Source organism: Panthera uncia, assembly GCF_023721935.1.
Source record: "Panthera uncia isolate 11264 chromosome B3 unlocalized genomic scaffold, Puncia_PCG_1.0 HiC_scaffold_1, whole genome shotgun sequence".
In the NCBI taxonomy this organism is placed as follows: domain Eukaryota; kingdom Metazoa; phylum Chordata; class Mammalia; order Carnivora; family Felidae; genus Panthera; species Panthera uncia.
In genome coordinates, this window is record NW_026057582.1 from 86,534,849 (window position 1) to 86,552,952 (window position 18,104).

Consider the following 18,104-nt stretch of genomic DNA (forward strand, 5'->3'; position numbering starts at 1 on the left):
GATCTGATCTACAGATCTGCTGGAAACAAAAACTGTAATGTTTCCAAAACCAAATTAAAAGTAGTTAAGCAAACCATATGATTCACTAATATGATGGAATCATCATATAAGGAGATTATATTCATATATGAAAATGTATGCATCACATCATAAGCAGCCCTCTAAATCCTTTCTGGAACAAGCACATAGTAGATATTTAATAAGCATGTTTTGAATAAATGGGTAATACAGAGCATATATAATTTAAAAAGAACACAAGCTGGAATATTATGACTATGGAAAAAAACGTATATACTAAAAAATATTTGAATGGAACACAAAACAATATAGTTGATTATTTTAAGTTCATAAAGATCTTTTTCCCTGAATTAAACTGAAAATCTAACAATTCTATTTATATACCAGTCCCTAAAACTAAAAGCCTAAAAAAGGCTCATCCTTTAAGGCATTCTCCTCCCCTGCACATCCACATCTTTACTGCCAAGGATACAGATCCAGCCTAAACTACTCAAAACAAAGAGAATTCCTCTGCAGAGCTGCGTGTCAATAATCCTGTCCACTGCCTGTGCAGGCAAGGGTAATGTAAAACAGCTGCATACTCCAACCTCAGCATCTCTTTCAGGAAATATAAGGTGTACGATGATACATTTGTTGATGAGCAATAGTGAAGTGTTATCGTGAAATGACAGAATTCTCAAAGACAATATGGAAATACCTAGGAAACAAAAGCATAGTATTTCAAACTCACTGGTCACAATTTTACAGTTGGCAATTTTGATCTTGTAAACATATCATAAACAGATCAAATGAAGAAGAAATAGCACTTAGTCCAACTCTAGGCAGTTATTGCTCATACCCACCTAATCAAGTGGTCACTGGTAGGTAGGTAAGGGGATGAATAAAGGTAGCCTACAATATCTCTGTTCCTTCTGTTTATGGTCCGAGTCTGATAGTACACAAGATTAAAGAAAACAAAAACAAAAAAACCCCTACTTATCCTGGGAACCTCACAAGAACAATCACAGATTTTTTTTTTTTTTTTTTAACAAGATGGGGGAGCACCTGTCTGGCTCAGCTGCTAGAGCATGTGACTCTTCCATTGTGAGTTCGGCCACGTTGGGTGTAGAGATTACTTAAAAATAAAAAAAATCTAAAAAAGAAAAAAAAAAGAAAAAGAAGGAACCTTAAAATCAAGTGTGTCCAGTATGCTACTACTTAAATATAAAGCCTGAATGCTTCATTTCTGCTCTCTGCAGCCTTCAGGATGAAATAAAGTAAACAGCTGGGTAACCAGTCTCGATCAGCACTATCCAATTGAAATATATCAGCCACAAATGCGAACTGCACAAGGAATTTTAAATTTTCTAGTTGCACCAAAAAAAAAAGAATCAGGTGAAAGTAATTTTTATGTATTATTTACCCCATAATGTCCAAAATAGCATTTCAACATGTAATGAATACAAAAACCTATGAATGAGATATTTTACTTTCTGATCCTAAGCCTGCAAAACCTGGAACGTATTTAACATTTAGAGGACATCTTAATTCACATTAACCACACTTCAAACGCTCAAAAGCCTCATGTGGGTAGTGGCTATTGTACTTAACAAGGCAAATCTCCCTCCCTGATTTCATCTCTATAACAAGTTTTCCCGGAATATATAAGATTTCACAGTGATGTCACAGACTGACCACCTGTAAATACTTACTGATATTTTGATCTTCAAGGAGCTTTTGCAATGTCTCCTCACTACAGCTATACAAAATGGTTGCATCACATCTTCCATCTTTCAAATTAAATTCATAGATAAACAGTTCATAATTCTCACTAAGAGCAAGCAGTTTGGGCTTGTCTGTTGGTGAGCTGCTCTTATGAGACGCGTCCCATACAAAGCTAAGGAAAAAGCATAGATTATTATATTCTATTATCCACAGTAATATTTACCCACAATGGTGAGGGTAGAAGGGCAGAATGAGTAAAGAACAATTCTTTAATTCATGAAGTAGTAGCATTAGTCCTATACTGGCTTTAAGGGAATGTAAATTGCTCTGGGACTTTGCCCCTCTTCTACCTGAGCCCCCTTCAGGCTAACAATATACGAGTGACTGGTGAAAGGGGACATAGAGCAATAAATGATGAATTATCTTCCTAAATCCTGATGAAATGTTTAAAGGAACAGTCACAAGGATAAGTTTCAGCAACCAAATATGTGTATTTTTTATAAGAGGTGATGCTCAAACTTAACAAAGTAGGTTTTGCTAACTTAAATGTTTTCGAGGACTTAAAAAGTGACTGTTAGTATTTATAGACTATGAAGACTCGAAGATGGTATATTATAGAATAGCCCTGACAAAGAGAACTTTCCATTCCGTTGGTCAGAACTATTCTATATATCTGCACTGTCCAATACAGTAGCTAACAGCCACATGTGACTACTGAACAGTTGAAATGTGAGTAGTGCAACTGAGGAAATATTTAAAATTCACTGAGTCACATGTAGCTAATGGCTACCATGCTAGACAGCACAGTTACAGAAGTTTTACAGCAGTGTAATGATGGAAAGAGAATAGTGAATGATGCGACAGCTTCAAACTAAATTAAAAAAATAAAAGGACCCAATTGTGAAAACAATGGAATGGCAGGAGGCTACCATGCTGATAAAGCTTTATCGTTCAAAAAAATCTTTTTTTATATACAGAAGTAGTTAAATTTTATTTCTTAAAAAAAAAAATCAGACGATTTTTTTTGTCCTTATTAAAGAAAAATATTGACACATTTTATAATTCTATCTTTATACCTGGACTGATGATTTTTCAGGAACACTCAATTCCTGACTGTTTACACTGAAAATATGGAAAACAATAGGAATGGTCAAATATAAAAAATATTAAATTAAGATATATTTAAAAGGAAGAATACAGTAACACCATTAACATCAGTAGCATATGGACTATACTGTCACATGAAGACAGGAAATGTTAAATAAAAATAACTATAGAATGTACAGTGATTTCAACATATAAAAAGGGCCATATACACTTTGAGATAAGCCCTGAATACTATAGATTTATCCTTATTTTTTACCCTATGAAGTACTTGAATTAAAATTCAATTCAAATAAAAAATAAATCCCTCTTAATCCTTCTTCCTTCTAGTAATTTCATGCAGTTTACAAATGCCTTCATTTCATGTGTACATGTCTTCTGTTAAGTCTCAAACACCTAAAGAGTTCTGCTTTTCTCTCATTCCTTTCTTTAGGGGACTGTGACCATAGGTACTTAACGCAGTTGAATAAACTAACTTCCGTTATGGAGAGATTGTTCTTCCTATCAGCTAGAGATCAGGAGTAAAAAATACAAATACCAAACTGAGTAAACCAGTTGCTTATTTAACAAACACATCTCTACTGTCAGGCACTGTTACACAACCCGGAGATTCCAAGACAAGACCCCTCCTGACTACATTAAGTTTTAAAGAGGAGATCGTTTCCAAAATGTTTTCTGTTATTAAAAAGAGCCCAGGAGTGCCTGGCTGGTTCAGTCAGAAAACATACGATTTTTGACCCTGGGTTGGGAGTTCCAGCCCTATGCTGAGTGTAGAGATCACGTAAATAAAACTTAAGGGTTAAAAAAAAAAAAAATAAAGCCCAAAGACTCAGAGGACACTCTCAAACTTAATGACATAAACTCTAACTCCTGGCCGAACAGTTACACAAGTGGAAAGTTAGTATAGGATTATAACTAGGTGTTTTGTTTTTTGTTTTTTGTTTTTTTCGGTCTTCCCAAATCACGCAACCTTTGCTATTTTGTTCAACTTCTGGGGCACTGCTCCTATATAACAGTAAGCGTGTAATAAATATTTGTTAAGCAATAAATGAGTGGGCAAACGAGGTTCTATCCTTGAAGAAGGGAGGCAGGCGGGGGGAAGAGACCATGTGTGAAGGCAGTCGCTGTTTCATGCACAAGAAAAAGGTATCAAGATGATTCAAATTAGAGATTGTCCCCAACTGGTATCTTTAAGGGATTTAACTGAAAGAAAATGGGCACGGTACACAGCACAGTAACGATTAATCAACCTATGCTGACTTTATCCGCGCCCGAGCTGGGACCCACTCCAGGTTCCCTGCGGCCAGCAAAGGAGCTGAATACCTTCTCTGTTCCCACCCCCTACCCCTCCCCGCCCCTCACAAGGGAAGGGAGGGTGGGGCTGCAAAGCAAGAAAAAGGTTCTAAGAGGGCACCTAGATCACCTCTCAAGTGTTTATCACTCCTCTCCCCGCTACCCCCACACCCGGAGGGGTAGCACTGGGGCCAGCCGAACTAAGGCTCCGGACTCCTCCCACACTGCCCAGCCTTCCCGCAGCACTTACTGCCGAAAGGGACCATTGAGGCAGCTGGCACCCCCACTCCGGCCGCTCGGCGCCAAGGAAAGCACTTGCAGGCTGCCTGCAGCTGTTAGGCTCCCCAGAACCTCCTGCTCTCTGTGCAACTGTGCCCGGGATCCCAGCCGCCGTGTTGCCTCCGCTGGGACTGGCACCAACAACATAGGTAGAACCCGCTCCATGGCTTTAGAGCTGCAACTGCCCCAGCTGGCAGCCCTGCCGGCTGCTTATTCTGCAGCCATTTTGGTCCGGCCATTTCTTCCGGTCACCTGAGCCGATCTGCGTCCTGGGCATGCGCAGTGTAGCCGCCTCGCTCGCTGTCTCGTGACTCCGGCATAGACAGCTGAGCTGTCTCGGCTGATTGCATTTCTCGCCAATGGAGGCCGGCACCAACCTGACCCACCAAACTCCATCTGCCTTTTCCTCAAGTCTGTTTGCTTAACTACCCTGAAAGAATTAAGGACCAAATTTAGCGGCTTAAGGCAGGCTGCAGCAACTTGACTCGCTCTGGGGCATTACCCTCTGTATTTTTACTCTAAATGCTTTCCATCTGTTGGAACCCGGTTTCTGCCTCTCTCTGCCTCTCTCTCTCTCCTTTGCTTTTACTATCCTACTGTTATTTTCGCTTACAGGACCTAGGTGGTATCACGTCTTTGGTAATGTGGACTGCTCTCTTGTTAGGGAGTTGACCTGAATGTTGAAGTCAAATAATATCCATTGTAAAGGGCAAAGAAATAGGGTAGTAAAGGTGGGGTGATGGTAGAGTTTCTGTATCATTACTAGTCTTTTATCAAGGAAGTATGATGAAAAATCTTCAGAGCTGGAGCGGAACAGAGAGGGTGAAGAAATTAGAGGTGTGTAATAGGAATTTGGGAAGGTCTAATAAACATCACTATCTTAACACATTCACACACAGGTAACCAAAGGCCAACTCCTCCGTTTGTGCTTTGATTCACATCCTTCTCACATCCTTCTTGTTCTAAGACTTGGAGTCTGTAAAATTTTTTCTTCTGCATTGCTTTCTCCCCCTTTATTGGGGTGTTTGACATTATACCAAGTCCACATGATATTCTCAAAAGAAATCCTCCCTTAATGTACACAGACCACTACCTGCTGTCGTTTTTATATCCCCTTAAGAAAATTCTTAGTTGACTCTTCTTAACCACCCTCCCCAAGCCCTATTTTCCTTGTTTTTTCCCCCCACTTCAGTATGGGGCACCCACCATTCACTTTACTTGAAGTCATCCAAGTAACCACGGTTATCAAGCCTATCAACCCCCACTGTTACCAAGCCTATCAGCAATGTCTGCCAACTCTTACTTCCAAGACCTATTCCAAATTTCTTCTCTGCTTTCTCTGCCCCTCCTCTTCAAGTTTTGCTTGAACTGATGGAAGAAACCTCTGAACATTTTTCTCTGCTTTCTCCCTTCTTCCTCTAACAATAAGCAGGCCAGAGTGACCTAAAAATGAAGTCACATCACTTTCCAGTTTAAAATTTGGACTTCCCATTAGTTAAAATTCCAATATTTAAGTCATGGCTTATAAATCTATACCTTGCCTACCTCTCTCCAAACTCATCACCCTCCCACCTTCTCTGTGTACTTTAGCCATACTTTTCCTTCTTTTTCTGAAACACATTAAATTCATTCTCACTTGGCAGCTTTGTGCTCAGTAGTTCTCTGTGTGGAATACTTTCCCTTCTACCTAATTGTAACCACTGTTGACAGTCCTTCCTGGACCATTACACTGCAGTCACTCCTGACACACCAAGGTATTGATCACAACTTAATGTTTTGCATCAGCCCCTGACTAACCAGAATGTAACCTTCAGAAGAGCAGGGAGTTTTCACTGCTGTTACTCTACTACCTAAAATGTGCCTGGTTAGGGGTGCCTGGGTGGCTCAGTCGGTTAAGCGTACGACTTCGGCTCAGGTCATGATCTCACGGTCTGTGAGTTCGAGCCCCGCGTCAGGCTCTGTGCTGACAGCTCAGAGCCTGGAGCCTGTTTCAGATTCTGTGTCTCCCTCTCTCTCTGCCCCTCCCCTGTTCACGCCCTGTCTCTGTCTCAAAAATAAATAAACGTTAAAAAATAAAATTAAAAAAAAAAATAAAATGTGCCTGGTTCAAAAAAGGGATTCCAGTGATTAATTTAACTTGACAAACAAGGTCATGTATTCATCAACAAACATTTCATGCCCCAAGGGAGATATTTATATCCAATCCTATTAGCTTAAAGAGGGCTACTTTCTCTTTATACAAAATGGCAGTAGTGGGGGCACCTGTTTGGCTCCGTCAGGTAAGTGTCATGACTCTTGATTTCAGTTCAGGTCATGTCCTCACACTTTGAGTTCTAACCCCACATCAGGCTCCCCACTGGAGCCTGCTTGGGATTCTTTCTCTTCCTCTCTCTTTCTCTGCCCCTTCCCTGTTTTCTCTCAAAGTAAATAAATACACCAGAAAAAAAAAAATGGAAACAGTAAAGAAATTTCCAGGTCATACTTTTGTTAGGCATAACAAGACCTTGTCCCTTTTATTAAGGACTTTCTTAGGGCATTCACAAGTTGCATCTCCCAGCTTATAACAAGTTTGAACACATCATTCTTTTAGCTCTTTAATTATACCTTATCGTGTCATGCCATTTTAGGCATATCACATAGGTTTTTAATGCAAGCGTAAGAAAATGTTTTGGTTGGGGTCCTTCAATATATCAAGGCATAAGAAATGTCCTTGGACTCTCTGGATCTCTGAAGACATAGCTCATATAGCTAATGTCTGATGATTAAACTTTTCCTACATGTACATGTTCCAGAACTGGATCAGTAGATCCAAGCAAGCCTACAAAGAGAACAGATGTTAACTGTAAACAATTATATTTTCTAAAATATTTGTGTTATTTGATTAGTATCTGACTCCTTCCAGCAGATGGTAAATTCTAAGGACACAAGTGACCTTTCATGTTGTTCATGCTTTTATCTTAGAGTAGTTGTCCCTCAAATATTTCCTCAATTAACCATTCAGCTTCTATTCATCCTTGCCCTTAAGCAGTTTAGCATAATAAATGAGGAAAGCCATCTGGGAATAAATTAAAAAGTCTGACTGAAGAAATAGGCGTCACAGCCCTAATATGGACCAACTGGTTACTCAGTAAATGCTGATATCTGGAACAACTTCTAAAAACAAGGTATCCTTCATATTCTTAGCTTAAAACAAGAACAAAGTGACAGAACCTAGACTGGGCTTGAACAAGGGGCTAGGACCTTGTTTCTGCCATCACTTACTCCATCCTCTCCCCTAGCTGCTGTACCAATTGTTTGTCCACATGGTGACAAAACAGAGGAAGAAGGTTGCTGGGGAAGGCTAAGGGTTCTGCCAGAGAGGCTGTCGGCATATGGGCGATCTCCCAGGCGATCAGAACCACCATGTCTGTCCTGGCGGGCAGAAAAGACAGAAAACCTCAGAGTCTTTGTATTTATGTAGTAAACAGAACTCAAGGCCAAGGTTCCTAGTTATTTTTCCACCACCACTATCAGCCTTTGTGCTTGTAGCAATTAAGGGAACATTTGCAGAGTTTCTATGTGCCAAACAATACTTAGTGCTTTACATATGCTCCTTCTTATATTAAGAACTCTGAAGTTCCTTGCTTCAGATTCTCAGTCACTCCGCCCCTCCCCTGCTCATGCTCATGCGTGAGCAATATAAGTATTAAAAAAAAAAAAGAAAAAACAAAAAAAAGGAGCACCTGGGTGGCTCAGTTGGTTGTGTCCAACTTCAGCTCAGGTCATGAGCTCACTGGTTATGAGTTTGAGCCCCACGTGGGCTGACAGCTCAGATCCCGGAGCTTACTTCAGATTCTTTGTCTCCCTCTCTCTCTGCCCCACCCCCACTCATATTCTGCTTCTCTCAAGTATATAAACATTGAAAAAATGTGGGGGGGTTTGTGCCTGGGTGACTCAGTTGGTTAAGCGTCTGACTTCAGCTCAGGTCATGATCTCATGGTTTGTGGGTTTGAGCCCTGCGTCAGGCTCTGTGTTGACAGCCTGGAGCCTGCTTCAGATTCTGCATACTCCCCACCCCCCCCACCCCCCCGCCCACCCACCCTCTCCCTGCCCCTCACATGCTCATGCTCTGTCTCTGTCTTTATACAACTTCCCTTCTCTATACAACTTCCTTCCCAATACTAGAATATACCACTCAGGAAATATCTCATCTGACTCAGCCTATACATCCCAGGGGTACTGACATAGTATTTACAAGGCCATAAGATCTTACCAAGCTGAATTATCACTATTGGACTCCTTAAGAGAAGACTCCAGGGATACCAGCTGCTCCCCATGACTCAGCAGGGCATAGAGCAAAGAAATTCCAAACTGCAAGTGATAGAATATCCAAGGTAAGAGGAGTTCACCATAGGCAAGCAGTGCTTTCCTGGCTCTGCCACGTTCCCAATTAAAAGGGAAGGTTCACATGTAAAAATAGAGTACAACACTTGTAAAATGGTCAGGTTTTACAATGGCTGGCCAAAGAACTCTCAGACCTTTAGAAGGAAATCACTGCTTTCAAGTTTCCAGAAGATCCTTGTGGAGAGTTGATTAAATGCACACTTGTGGGTTCTACTCTCAGGAGTCAGAGTCTATACATCAGGAATAGACCCAGGAATCTGATGCAGGTAGTTTGTGGACCCCACTGAATGAAGCATTACTTTAGGCAAAGATCTTCAGAGAGGGGTTCACAAGATATACCATTGGGGTAATTAGAAGGTATCAGAACTTTCACATCTAGAGTCTTCACTTAAGTTTTTCTATCTTTCAATTTACATAATAAAGGTATGTACTTAGTATAGTTTCACATGTGTAGGACCTATAGACAAGCACATGGGGGACATGATTCAGAGCTTTTTACTAAAAGAGATAATCAATAAAGTTTGGTGACGGGGCACCTGGGTGTCTCAGTCGGTTAAGCCTCCGACTTCAGCTCAGGTCATGATCTGGCAGTCCATGAGTTCGAGTCCCACGTTGGGCCCTGTGCTGACAGCTCAGAGCCTGGAGCCTGCTTCGGATTCTGTGTCTCCTTCTCCCTCTCTGCCCCTCCCCCCACTTATGCTCTGTCTCACTCTCAAAAATGAATAAATGTAAAAAAAAAAAAAAAGACAAAAACAAAAAAAGTTTGGTGACCTCTGCTCTAGAGGTCCACCTCAGCACCATCAGGGAGCTTGTTACAAAAACAAATGCATGGGCCACACTCCAAGTCTACTAAATGAGACTCTCTAGGGGTGAGACCAAGGAACCGGTGTTCTGTGAGTTCTCCAGGTGATCTTAGTGCTTACTAGATATGGAGGAGCACTGCAGCGAAGATGGAAAGTTAGCACTCCCTTGCTTATTCCTTGCCTGTGATAGCACCTGAAGGCCATCTGTGGCAAGAGAAAAGCCTCCACACTGTGTTACCTGGTTCTGAAGGATCACAGTGACTGGTCGCTCTGAGGAGCCAGGCGGAAACAGCATTAGCCCCTGAAGTCCTTGGAGGAGTTCATGGAAGGTCAAGTAACTGATACATTTGCCCAGAGGTTTGAATAACATTTGTAGGGCCTGCAAGAAGGTAAGTGCCTCTCTCAGATTTCACTACAACTTCACCTCCTCCTACTTTGCCTCTACCCCCTTTTCTTGCTGACCTGCTTTTGGCACTTTCCTGGTCAGGTTACTTCCCCAGCCTATCATTATTCATGTCTCTCCAACCTGAATACTGGTCTTCCAATACCCACTTATTTAGGATGTTAGGATTCCCTAACAAAGTTGGACATGGGGCTAGCACTTCTCAGGGAGTCCTTATCTTCTCAAACCTCCACAGCACACTCACACCTGTGCCGACACATGCCTGTATTTTGTTTATTGTACCTAAAGTTCATCAGTTGTTCCTATAGTAGTTTGTTCTGGAACTCACCCACCTGAGGGTGTCAGGTTGACCTCCCCCTGCCCAGCACTTTCTCCAGCATCTCTGGGGGTGGGGGACAGAGGATTAAGTGGAAGGATCCCTCACCCATCCACAAAAGTATCCTCTGCTCAGTGCCACAATACCTGATCGGCAACATCCCTTCTGACTAGGAGGGGCAAATGGTGGGTGATAGCTAGAAGAATGCTAACAGCTTGATCCTGGGGCAGGAAAGGGAGCAGCCTTGCCACCAGAGCTTTCCCCTTCCTCACGGAGAGCACCTGCAGGAAGCCATCTGCTGCCTCCCTACATGTGAGAAAGGAGAACATTTTCAGGGCTCTGTATAGAGGGCTCTGGCTACATGCCAGAAAGGAGGGGCAGAAGCAAAGTCAGTGTCTTTGCTCATCTTGCCCTTCCTGGGCTGGAGGTGTGACCCTCCCACACTCACTCCAGATTATTCTGCTCCTGGGTCTTTAAGGCCTGGAAGAGCTTCTCAACCTGGTTGCTCTTCTGTTCGGAGTAGCAGAGCTGTTGAGGCCCATCCTTCTGGCCCTGTTCTAGCTCTAGTAACTGAATGAACATCTGGCAATTTGAGGGTGGGAAAAGAGGAAGAGGTCAATATGAGCAATATTCCATTCTCAAGGGTCAATTAGGAACTCATCCCTAAGGACTTGATAGCTCACCTTCTCAATCCGGGACAACACCTGAAGCCTCTGACTGCTTGCAGCTCCCATCTCCTAGGAGAGAGTCCCAGGCCATCAGCCACACCTCCATAGCAGCAGCCCAGGCCTCAAGCGAGCTATAAATTGAGCCAGAAAGGCTAACACAAAGTCTGACCACACTTCTTTATCACTCTTAGGTCACAATCTGATCTCAAGCATGACAATGCCCCAGTCCTTTCTCCAAAACAGGGGAGAAAAAAAGGGTTCTGGAGAGTTAACACTTCTACCTGCTCTTGAGATCCATGGGGTACAGCATCAATAGCTCGACGAGGGCTAAAACATGTTGATACAGCTACCTGGCCCAGGGAACCCTCGATTCGAACCACTGCACAAAAAGGAGTCAAAAAAACACATTCCCTTCCCCTTTCCACCCTCTATTCATCCGGATGTCTATCCCAACCCACCACGTCAGCCCTGGTCCCACCTGACTCATAAGCCTCCGCCTTCTGAATGTAAGGTGTTACCAGCTTGAGGGATTCAACCTTGGTCCTTCGCCCAAGTAGTTCTTCCTCTGTCTGCTTCTTCTCTAGTTTCTGATAATATTCCTGAGAGTCCATGGAATAGAAAAATGTATCCTCATCTCAACTTAGAATTAAGGTTCTTAAATGCAACTTCTTAATACATCCTTTCCTACAGCATTCATTTCAGAAATGATCTTGGCACTTTAGGCTTTTCTGCCGACATCTTGAGTTGGGCATCGTGCCATCTGTATTGGGGTCTCCGTACTAAGGACCTGAGGAGCTAGATACCACCACCAGTTCTGATGAGAAGGCAGAGAACAAGGTGGAAATCCAGGAAGCAAACCTGTCCCAACATCTGCAACCTTCTTTCATTCCTTATTCCCAGTATACACATTGCACACATCTTCCGCCCCCAATCCCTGTTTGGTTTTGTGATTGTACCTGTGCTTTCCCAAATTACAGTTATCTGATGGCATGAAGAACCATGAGGAGCTTGCAGTACAGAGATGGCACTATTGTCAACTGGCCAGTAGCCAATAGCACTCTAGGCCAGTTTTATGCTTCTGAGGAATGGCCCAGCAGCTCTAGTATCTTCTCAAAGAAATCTGTAAAATCCCAAGCTAAATAAAGCCACTGACTGTGAGTCAAACAAGGATTTAAATAAAGTTCTTTCACTTAGGAGCAGTGCCAAAAAGGCAAGAGTATAAAAATATTTTGCTTTCAGTGATCTGGGCAGAAAGAAGAGTTTTTGAAGCATGGTGGAAAGGAAGAAAGAAATTAGTCTAAATAAGGGGTTAAGGGTCGGAAACTTGGTAGGGGGCTCATAGAAGTTAAGAAGAAAGTGGAACACAGCTTAGACAACATCCAAAATCAGTAGTTAAGACCTGCCTCATAAATAAAAGAGAGATAGGGAACAGAAGGTAAGGAGTGAAAATTTCTGCCGGCATTTATTCAGTTCAACAAATTGAATCCCACTATTTAGGAGATTCATGTATCATATCTAAAAAAGCACAAAGTAGGTGAAGGTTTATAACAAGACATTTCTAAGATCCACAAAAGTGTACAAAGGCAGAAAAGTTCTTATTTCAAGGCTGAGTAGGGGAAATTCTTGGCAAAGGATGAAGACAAAATGTCAATGTTTGGGGAATTGTAAATAATCCCATTTGTCTGAAGTGTAGGAGAATAGAGGATAACGATCTTGGGATGTCAGCTTTAGAAATATGGCCCCTATCCTGTAGGGATGGTCTCTCCCACCTGACTGGACATGGCCTCTAAAAGTTGGAAAAAAAGTTGGAAGGCTGATGGAGTCCAGGTCCATTTGACGCCAAGGTCAGAGGCGGAGAAGAGCACCTGGGGCTCACCTGGTAGTAATAGTCATCCAGGCAGGGGTTCTCACTCTGCAGCTGAACCATCTGTACTTTTATCACCCAGTCTTTCTCTTTTCGGGTCATGAGGTTAACATAGGGGTCTGGCTGCTGAGACCAAGGCTTCTTGGCTGGGGGACTTTAAGCCAGAAGGAACATTCCTTTAGACCTTCCCACCCCTGAACAGTGAATGTCCCAAGGAGAGTTAAGCAGGGAGTGGAGCCATCTGGGCAGGATGGAACAGAGTGCATAGGTGGGCAACACTGGGAGAGTGTTATTTGTGTAGGGGCTTTGGAGAGATGCCCAATCACATAGGAATACTCAGCATGCATACGAGCTGCCCTCAACCCCGCTGCCCATCCAGGCTTTACCTTGGTGTTCGACTATGTTGCTGCAGCTGCAAGATCCGTTGGTGCTGAGGGTGGAGCTGGGTCAGATGACTAGGAAGACTTAGAAGGAAACTTGGGCTGGGTGAAAGAAAGCACTCAGCTCCCTGCCCTCCCTTTCAATTAGCCTCTGGTAACCTCAGTTGGACATCTAAAGCAACTCCATCTGTTCATGTGCCTCCCCCAAAGTCAGCCACACAAAACATCACAACCCTAGCTCAGCAGGGCTCACTTTCCCCTCGAAGATACATTTTCCTGCAATTTGGCTGCGGGAAATCTTGACAAAAGAGAAAACGACTTGGCCTGGTTGTTGGGAGTTCTGTCCTAACTTGAGTTCTGCCATGCCAGCTAACCTCAAGTAAGTTTTTAGTCCTTCTTGGCCTCTATTTCCTCATCTGTGAGGGGAAAATGACTGGACCCTACCACACACTTCTCTTACTAAATTTCTGTAGGTGTTTTTCTGTGGCAGTTGGTGGAGTGGTTCCACCCCTCCTCAAACCACTACTTTCTGAACCCTCTGGAGAAGAGTTCAGCCTGTGGGAGACACTGGGATGCCCAGCTCACTGAGCCAGTACCTGAAACTAGGGGGCCATGAGGTTGGTGGGCTGCAGAAGAGAGTTGGGTCTGGTAGGAGAAGTCGAGGTCCAAAGTGTCGTGCTGGAGAACTGGTACTGGAAAAGGTAGTCCGGAAAGGAACAGGAGAGAGGTAGTCCAGCGTCTGAGAGAGGAATTTGGAGGTCTGGGAAAAGGGCATCTTCAGCAACAAATGCTGCTCTTGCTGCCACATGCCTTTCCCACCTTTATATTGTCACCTGCCTTTTCTCCCATAAGAACCTCACCCAACAGAGTTGGTCACCTCCTAGGGAGCAGCTCCTTAGTCCCTGATAGTGTGGGGGCATGCGCTTTTCCTGTCTGGTGAGTCATCACCGGTCTCCGTCTCTCCTCTCTGTGATGGTCTTCCCTCAGACTCTTGTGCCTTCAGCTACTGGGGCAATGCTTCTTTGCCTCTTTTTGGACTCCTCCTCCCCAGAGCTGCAATTGTCTTCTTATTCTCCCTGTAGGCTTTCCTGCAATTCCTCTACCCCATGCCATGTTCTCATTACACAGTTAACCTAAGGGCAGGTGCTCTTTCCAGCCCTAAGCTTAATGCTGCTCATCTGCTGAAACATTGGGAGGTGAAAGGATGGCTCTAGTTTGTCTTTTTCACTTGGATGGCCAGTTGTCCCCTGACCACCTCTACCATTTACCAACCTTCCCTAGACTATAGGTATCTCCTGCCTCCCATACCTGCACCTCACTTGGGGTGCTCCATTTCCAGAGCAAGGTCAAGAGCAGACTAAGGTACACTCCACATGCTTCTTCTCCACACACCATTACTTTCTCACAGGATGGATAATGAAGTGACTCACCTGCCACAGAAAGTGCAAGGAAGCAGGTGACATCCCCAACACACCAGAGGCCTTGATTCCAGGGGAGTTGAGAAGACCTCTCTAGAATGGGAGGAAGAATGAGGCTTGAAAGAGCCATGTGGTCATCAGCATCCACTGGGTTTGGGGTGCGGGAAGGCCAACCACTTCCAAAATGCAAGACAGTGGAAGCCTGGCCCTCCACTGTAATCAAAATCAACTGGATCAGGACCTCTCTGCTTCCTTTGAGGGGAGGCAAGACTTGTATCTCAGGAGTGGGTTGAGGGAGAATCTGAGTGATTTCATTTCTGTTTGGGAACCCTGGTCTCTCTCCACTGGTTGTGGGAATCCAGGGGAATAAATACCAGGAATGAACTGCTGAGACATGGGGCCTAGGGTCAAAGAAAACTCACCTTCAGCACCAGGAGCTGGACGAGCACCTATGGGCTATGCACAACCCTTCTAGGACCTGGTTTTTAAGGTGAAGACAGCATCAGAAACTAAGTGGGAAATAGGAAGAAGGAAGGAGAGTGTCTCTACTCAGGTTCAAGCCTAAAATAGAAAGTGTTAACCCAGAACTTATCTTAGAAAGGTGTGGAGGTCATGTAGTCATGGCCAAATGATTAAAGCGAGGGGCTAGAAAGGAGTGAAGAGAAGGATATTTAGCAACAGTCTGTAAGCCGCAGATGGTTCAGGACAACAGTTACCCCACCCCCTCCTGTCCTGGTACCTGAGTGCTGTGGACAGCATTGAGGACAGCTGGATCCCCGAGATCACTCTCTTCCTCATCCTCCTCTTCCTCCTCCTCCGGGTCTGGGGTTAGATCTGGATCCAAATCCATCTCCTGCTCCTCCTCCTCCTCGTCTTCCATTTGGGAGGCAGATACTGGCTCCTCCTCAGGAGCCAAGGAGCCACAGCACTTGCTCAGGCCTCGGTTTAAGTGGGGGCCTGAGGAGGGAGTAGATGGGGACTCAGGCGTGAAGAGTCTTTTCTAGAGAGGCTGCTTCTCAGTAGCACCTCTGTTTACAAGTCACCTCCAGCACACTCTTCAAACAATGTCTCCCCCTCGTTACCTGCCCCTAACCACTCCCCTAGCACAAATGGAACCTGACAGGTGCCAACCACTTTTGCTTTCCATATCTCTCCAATTGCCTAAGTACTACCCCAGGTTTCTCCACTTGCTTTCCCCCACATAACAGCCCTGAGTGCCTCCTTAACCAATCAAGTTCCAGCTACCAGGACCCACTGCAATTTAAGCCTACTATGCACCAGATACCTTACATGTATGTGTCCTTTTAATGCTGAGCAGTCCTGCAAGACTGTTATTGATAATTTCACAATGGAGCAGAGGAAAATAGGGCCCAGAAAAGTGACCTCAGTCACCAGTGTGATGTAGCTAGCAAGTCAAAGAGTTTGGAAGTCACTGCCAGTAATTCTGGACACCAGGCCCATAACCATCCACTGAACCAGACCATCAAGTCTCTGTACCCCAAGCCTTTTCATCCAGGTATCACAGCCTAATTGTCAATACCTTCAAGACATGTCATCTTTGCAGGCTTGCAGACTTCCGCCACGGCTGTTTCCTCTGATAAGATAACACCATCCGCCTCTGGAAGGTAAACCTGAGACAGGGAAGAAACCCAGAGACACCCTCCTTCTCAGTAAGGATGTCATGGCATCCATCCTCAAAGAACCATGATCTCCCCCTAGCAAGGTTGTCAGAGGAGTATTGGCCCAGCGTCTTGAAGCAGGATCCTGGGCTTTCAGACTATTTTAAAGCCCCATGCTGTGCCCTCACCAGTCCAGCTGCAGGGAGCAAAGGGTCAGAAATGGGACAAAGTTTGGAATTGGAGAAGCACTTCCACACAGATACACACCTGGCCTGGAGGCCTCACAGCTGCCTTGTTGTTGACACCCACCACTGGACTGTTGCTGTTCTTTCCACTTAGTTTAGCCATGGCAGCCTAGGCCTGGCTTGTTTGCTGCCCTGGCTTTAAGAGTCCCAGCCCCTCCTTTGCTGCCCCCTTAAAGGGCCAGCATCCCCCCAACCACTGCACCTTGATAGAAGTATGAGAATATAATCTAATAATAGAGAAAACTCTTGAAATGGCAAGAGACATAAATTCCATTTTTAACCACCAAGTTTGTGAGTACAGTTTATGGGGATTGATATTTGGGAGTAGGTATTTGTTAAAAGGATCCCTGTTTTCCACACCCTTCATAGGAGCGTTATGAGGTTATGTTCCCTTCAGTCCCTAGGTTTTGATTCATCAAAATTGGATTGGAAAGCCCTGGGGGCATTCTGAGGCGATTTGCCAGGAACCAAGATCTCAGCGCTTGGGCAGTGCACTTGTAGATCCTGAGTGCACCTGATGATGCTTGCCTTTCACTGGGTGTTCTGAGTTAAAATCTGCCACCTAGCTCTAACTGATGAGGGACCCCTGTGAATTTAGAAGCCAGATCGTCAAGGTTAAAACCCATTTGCATGAGTTACCCAGACAATCTTGTATCTTCTTGGCTACTCCAGTGGAAAACAGGTTCAAAAGCTCAGGAGTAATAAGAAAACAAGACAACAACAAAAATGAGCACATCAGTACAGCTGGTAGGAAAAACCTAAGACCCACCTGAGCCTCATCTAACACCTGAGTGAGCTGGGTTCTGTGCCCATATCCTGTATTTATTATGTTTTCTAAATTTTAGTTACTTAACATACAGTGCAATATTGATTTCAGGAGTAGAATTCAGTGATTCATCACTTACATACAACACCCAGTGCTCATCACAACAAGTACCCTCCTTAATACCCCTCACACATCTAACCCATCCCCCACCCACCTCGTTCCATCAACCCTCGGTTTGTTCTCTATTATTAAGAGTCTCTTGTTGTTTCCCTTTCTCCTCTCCCCCTCACTCTGTTCATTTGTTTTGTTACTTAAGTTCCACATATGAGTGAAATCACGTATTATTTTTCTCTCTCTGATTGACATTTCGCTTAGCATAATGCATTCTAGTTCCATCGACACCATTGCAAATGGCAACATTTCATTCTTTTTGATGGCTGAGTAATATTCCATTGTGTGTGTGTGTGTGTATATATATATATATACATATATATATATGTATATATATATATATATACATATATATATATATGTATATATACCCCATTTTATTTATGCATTCATACATTGATGGACATTTGGGCTCTTTCCATACTTTGGCTATTGTCAATAATGCTGCTATAAACATTGGGGTGCATGTTCCCCTTTGAAACAACACACCTGTATCCGTTGGATAAATACCTAGTAGTGCAATTGCTGGGTCACAGAGTAGTTCTGCTTTTAATTTTTTTAGGAACCTTCATATTGTTTTCCAGAGTGGCTACACCAGTTTGCATTCTCACCAGCAGTGCAAAAGAGATCCTCTTTCTCTGCATCCTCGCCAAAATCTGTTGTTGCCTGA

General features: G+C 43.8%; 2 protein-coding genes across 2 annotated transcripts in view; both read right to left on the reverse strand.

The window, feature by feature from the left end:
* The window catches only part of SPG11 (SPG11 vesicle trafficking associated, spatacsin), an 86,061-nt gene extending 81,402 nt beyond the window's left edge, over positions 1-4,659 (reverse strand). The window contains exons 1-3 of the mRNA XM_049613539.1: positions 4,370-4,659; positions 1,710-1,894; positions 491-715 (exon numbers count right to left, since the gene is read on the reverse strand). Coding sequence (XP_049469496.1) covers positions 491-715; positions 1,710-1,894; positions 4,370-4,563 — 604 coding nt within the window. The 5' untranslated portion in view covers positions 4,564-4,659. The remainder of the gene's footprint in view (positions 1-490; positions 716-1,709; positions 1,895-4,369) is intronic.
* Positions 4,660-6,961: 2,302 nt separating this feature from the next.
* PATL2 (PAT1 homolog 2) lies at positions 6,962-16,600 on the reverse strand. The gene is made up of 16 exons (XM_049613542.1): positions 16,520-16,600; positions 16,174-16,264; positions 15,373-15,590; positions 14,646-14,726; positions 13,812-13,975; positions 13,222-13,299; positions 12,848-12,989; positions 11,450-11,570; positions 11,253-11,350; positions 10,987-11,040; positions 10,752-10,885; positions 10,450-10,609; positions 9,823-9,963; positions 8,651-8,748; positions 7,660-7,809; positions 6,962-7,216 (listed from the first exon to the last, which is right to left on the reverse strand). Exons 1-16 carry the CDS (start codon positions 16,598-16,600, stop codon positions 7,198-7,200), a joined length of 1,830 nt encoding a protein of 609 aa, XP_049469499.1. The 3' UTR covers positions 6,962-7,197.
* Positions 16,601-18,104: the final 1,504 nt, after the last annotated feature.

What these genes read in the sequence shown, in the direction of transcription:
- PATL2 (XM_049613542.1), bottom strand. Translation starts at nt 16,600, where the DNA reads ATGGCTAAACTAAGTGGAAAGAACAGCAACAGTCCAGTGGTGGGTGTC. An exon ending in CTGTGAGGCCTCCAGGCCAG is followed by an intron (nt 16,265 to 16,519) that starts GTGTGTATCTGT and finishes TCCCTGTCTCAG; the next exon opens with GTTTACCTTCCAGAGGCGGA. An exon ending in GAAGGGATGTTGCCGATCAG is followed by an intron (nt 9,964 to 10,449) that starts GTATTGTGGCAC and finishes ACCTTCTTGCAG; the next exon opens with GCCCTACAAATGTTATTCAA.